Raw genomic sequence first — 5,235 nt, forward strand, 5'->3', positions numbered from 1 at the left:
TTTAATTTAGTTGTGTTACTTTTGGGGTTAATTAAGTGTTGGGGGTTTTTAAAAAATCATTTTTAATTTATGAGGAAGGATGCTGCTTCATATGTTAGGATAAAGCTTTCTTTATTTGATGGTGGATAATGAAGATGGAGATGAAAAGGTTGAAGGTGGAGGATGGAGATGAAGATGGTTGTTGGAGGATTATATTTATTAATGTTAATTTGAGATTTAAACATTTTTTTTTTCACGTTAGAGATTTAAACATGTTTAATTCTTAAGTTTTAATTCATGAAGAAGGATTTTCTTGTAATTTCAATTTTTAGTACATAATTTTAATTTTAATTAATTTTTAATTACATGGCTGAAAAAAATAAATAAATCAAAATGATGTGGATAAAGCCACGAAAGCTCTGGCCTGCCACTCAGCCTCCTCGCCGGAGCTCCGCCCTCCGGCGAGGACTTGAACCAAAATGCTTGCAACTGCAGGGAGATATCGCCTAGTTTTTTCCGGGGAGGGACTAAAATAAAAAATTACTACAAACACAGGGATCAATTTGACCATTAACCCAAAAAATGATGACATTGATCATGATTGTAAGCAAGTAAGTTCAATTCTATCCTTTTGTATGAGGCATTGGAACTTGAGGTTAAGATACAGAAAATGTTATTGGAACTTGAGGACAAGTCCAACCAGCTTGAAAGTCAGAAGAAACATAAGGCTAGGGATGCTAAAGATGAGAATGAAAAAGCTTAAAGCGGAGATTGCGCATTATGTGAGCAGCTAGAAGGAAAATAATTTTTTTTAGTACTGAGTTGGAACTCATGAAGTAAACAACCGAGGATTCTGAGACACAATGTTACAATTGAGAAAAGTGATTGGTACCCAAATGCTATTTTCTCCATTAACATTTCATAATATCATCTACTATCCATCATTTTCCACTGTCATGTATTTTCATAGCATAAAAATGATTGACTTGAAGCTAAGGATTGTTTATGGCAGAGGGCCAAATACTGTCAGCACAAGCAAATTCATAAAACATTGTTGAATGTCTAAGTCAACCATTTAAACATGTCCACTAAATATTTATATAAACTAAAACTAATTCCTAATAATATTATAATAAAAGTATTTGTTATCATAGACAAAATGACTAGTCAGTACAAGCAAAGCTCTAATAAAATGAAGAGAACAAGTCAATCTTGGCTATAATGGGCTTAAACATGATCTCAAGCTCCTTTACATAATCCTCAAGCACCTGTATTTCATATGCCTTATTATTACCACCATCAAGCAAACTTGTAGCCTTTGTGATTGCAGAACTGATCTTCTCCTTTTCTTTTGAGCTAAGCTTTAAATTAATACAATCATTCTTCAAGGCTTTCTTCATCTTGTAAATGTAATCATCCAAAGAATTCATTGCATTGGCCTTCCTAAGGAATTGCTTGTCTTCAGCCAGGTAACTCTCAGCTTCTTGAACCAATCTCTTAATTTCTTGGGTCGACAGCCTCCCTTTGTCATTGGTTATGGTGATCTCATTCTTACTGCCAGTGGTTTGTTCCTTAGCGGAAACAGTTAGAACCCCATTTTCATCGATAGCAAAGCATATATCATGACCATTTCCGCGAGGAGCACGAGGAATGCCGGAAAGAACAAAGGAACCCAACAAATTGTTATCACTGGCTATTGCTCTCTCACCCTCATAAACCGCAATCAAGACACTGGTTTGGTTATCTTTCACTGTCATGTAACCCTTTGTCTTCTTGACAGGAATGGTAGTATTCCTAGGAATCACCACACTCATGATATCTCCTTTTAGTGATGTACCAAGAGACAGCGGTGTAACATCGGAAAGCACCAGGTTTGGGACATTCTTAATGCTTCCACTCAGCAAAGCAGCTTGGACAGCAGCACCATAAGCAACAGCCTCATCAGGGTTGATGCTCTTGCAGAGATCCTTCCCCTTGAAAAATTCCTGCAATAACTCCTGCACTTTGGGAATCCTAGACGAGCCACCAACAAGGACAACATCATCTACACTACTCTTGTCCATCTTAGCATCATTGAGGCACCTATCCACTGTTTCTATACATTCTCTAAACATGTCCATGTTAAGTTCCTCAAACCTTGCACGAGTGATTGAGGAACAGAAATCAATGCCCTGATACAAACAATCTACCTCAACTGTGGTACATGTAGTCGATGAGAGTGTCCTTTTGGCCCTCTCGCAAGCACTTCTCAACCTCCTCAGGGCTTTAGGATTTCCACTAATATCCAATTTGCTCTTCCTTTTGAACTCCTCTACAAAGTAGTTCACCATTCTATTATCGAAATCCTCTCCACCTAAGTGAGTATTTCCTGCAGTGGCTTTAACTTTGAAGTCCTTACCTTTAATTGAAAGGAGAGACACATCAAAAGTACCACCACCAAGGTCAAAGATGAATATATTTCGCGGTTTCTTACAATCACTTCTCTTGTCAAGGCCATACGCAATAGCTGCAGCTGTAGGTTCATTGATTATCCGCTTAACATTGAGACCAGCAATGGTACCCGCATCTATGGTAGCTTTGCGCTGAGAGTCATTGAAATAAGCAGGTACAGTGATAACTGCATTCTTAACAGGTGACTCCAGATATGTCTCAGCAATTTCGCACATCTTTGTGAGAACCATGGATGATATTTCTTCAGCAAAAAGATGCTTCTCCTTACCGTGATACTTAACAACAATCATGGGTTTGTCATCAACACCCGCAATAACCTTGAATGGCCATAACATCATATCATTTTTTATAATGGGATCACTGTACTTCCTACCAATCAACCTCTTAGCATCTGCGTCAATAATAACAAATTCTCAACTATTTATCATTTGTCAGCAGGCTAGTAAAAAAAACAGTTGAAAATTTTACCAAAAACAGTGTTCTCAGGGTTTGTAGCAGCCTGATTCTTAGCAGCTAAACCAATTAACCTTTGATCATCTGTGAAAGCAACATAGGATGGAGTAATTGGGTTGCCTTGTTCATTGTGAATGATGTCCACTCTGCGTTGTTGATCATTCCAAACTGCAACACACGAGTAGGTGGTTCCAAGGTCGATTCCTATGGCACATCCCTCATCCTTTTTGCCCATTCTTTCAATCTAACAATCAAAGGAACAAGTTGATGCATGGGAATAATGAATGGTGTAAAGCTCAACTTTATGTGTCACATTAGAATCAGATTTAGCTGAATATTTCTTTGATGGAATTAATTATGCACCGAATTTAAAACCATTTAATAAACTCGATTTGTTATCCTAAGTGTTAAACAACTCATCTTAGGTATTAATCTTAGAATGTAGTATGGCCTGTGCATTGTTTGCACAAAAGAACGTTCATGTGAGTTCACCCTAAAGCTAAAAATTATGTTTCGTTCATGAAAACAATGATAACATAAAAGAATAACACATAACAAAAATAAGGAACAGATCTTACACCAAAAGAACGCAGGGAGCAAGAGACAAACAGGGGAGACGGTGAGTTTGTTAGCGGAAAATACTGAAAATGAAGATGGAGAGTGACACTGGTTTGGGTTTTTCTTTTATAGAAGAACTAGTACTTTGACCCATTCATTTATGTTTTTTTTTTTGTGTGTGTGTTTTTTTAAAGTTATTTTATGGATCTAAATTTATTTTAGATCTAATAATTCATAAATTTGTATGTTTTTTTATTGAATGTTTGTTTTTGTTTTTTTGAGATGCTATTTTATTTTTATCTTTTGTTTTTTCAAATGCTCGATTGATGAGTTTTTTTTATGTCTATTGAATAGTTTATTATAGGAATTTAAAGTGACATGTATGAGCTAAGAATAGCTATCAAATGTTTCGTGAGTTTCTGACAACTTTAGGTCGTCCCTAATACGTCGGATAGTTACCAACAACCAATACCGTCAATAATATGAGTACATTTTTAATAAAACCAAAATCATCTACATGTGGTGTAGCAAAAGAAAAGCACTTCTCACAACAAGGGGCGGGAAATATTATTTGGCTATGTGATATGTTATGATTTTAGTTGGGTAAATTTAATTTGCCATTTCTCTAAATTTTCCGCCAATGGAAAATGATGCCGTTGTCGAAGGGGCGAAATACATGTGTGTATTTCCCAACCCGATTCTAATTATAATCTTGTTACCATCTAAGTGAGGCATAAGATTTAATCAACCCTTAGATGAGGGAAGCTAGGTTAACCCAATGCATTAAGAGATTGTTAGTTTAAGCTAAGCTTCACATGCAAGTGAAGTGAAAATGATGGATATATATCGTTATATTTCATTCTGACGTATTCCCACTGTTCTGGATAGTTTTGCTGGCTTGATGATTAAAATTTGTGCTCTCCTATCTTTTGGCCATGCTACTTTTATATGATTTTAGTTTTTACACGATCTAATGTCGTTCTATGATTGTAGGTGTTGGTTCTAAGATCAAAATGCTCAACTAAGTGGGAAGAGATTAAAACCAACAAATCAGGACAAAGGTAATATATAGTAAAATCTGTTGGGAAATAACACAGCTGAAGAAGTAAAATAAATCAGGAGCGCAATCAACAACACAAGAATATAACGTGGAAACTCCAAAATCGGAGAAAAAACCACAGCCGTTGTCAAAACCGACAACCAGAGAATAAACACTATGTGAAAATTGTTACAACACATAGACTTCACTCTCAACCACCCCATAACCCTGGTACACCCACACTCTCCAAAGTAAATATTTGAACTACATCTCACAATACTCTAAAACAAGAGCATAAGAGAAAAAGAAAACACAAATATAAACTTAAAGTGTTTTCAGGTGCTACATGTTTGGTGTTTTGGTGTGTTGAAACAAGGAGCCTAAGATCCCTATATATAGTCTTGAACCCTCCCACCCCTCACTAATCTAAGCGATGTGGGACTTCTCCAAGATGCATAACTTGATCTTTTTTCTCCTTCATTAGCAATGTGGGACTTACATTGCAATCAACTCCAACAATCTCCACCTTGATTGTAATGACCTTCAGTCTTCATTGTCTATACCGACAATCATTGTCTTCACCGACAAACATAATTTTCATTGTCTATATACCGACAAATTAAATTATCATACTCCACCATAAAAGAGTACACTACACTTGGAACTAAACCATTCCAAGAATTTTCTTCACTTGGAACTAAACCATTCCAAGAATTTCCACATGTCGAAACCTTGTTGAAAATTTATGGTGCAAC

At 36.2% G+C, this 5,235-nt stretch overlaps 1 protein-coding gene across 1 annotated transcript; it reads right to left on the bottom strand.

The window, feature by feature from the left end:
* Positions 1–928: 928 nt before the first annotated feature.
* LOC130728736 (heat shock cognate 70 kDa protein-like) lies at positions 929–3,167 on the bottom strand. The gene is made up of 2 exons (XM_057580286.1): positions 2,899–3,167; positions 929–2,821 (listed from the first exon to the last, which is right to left on the bottom strand). Exons 1-2 carry the CDS (start codon positions 3,116–3,118, stop codon positions 1,164–1,166), a joined length of 1,878 nt encoding a protein of 625 aa, XP_057436269.1. The 5' UTR covers positions 3,119–3,167; the 3' UTR covers positions 929–1,163.
* Positions 3,168–5,235: the final 2,068 nt, after the last annotated feature.

This window comes from Lotus japonicus, chromosome 1 (genome assembly GCF_012489685.1).
Source record: "Lotus japonicus ecotype B-129 chromosome 1, LjGifu_v1.2".
Classification (NCBI taxonomy): domain Eukaryota; kingdom Viridiplantae; phylum Streptophyta; class Magnoliopsida; order Fabales; family Fabaceae; genus Lotus; species Lotus japonicus.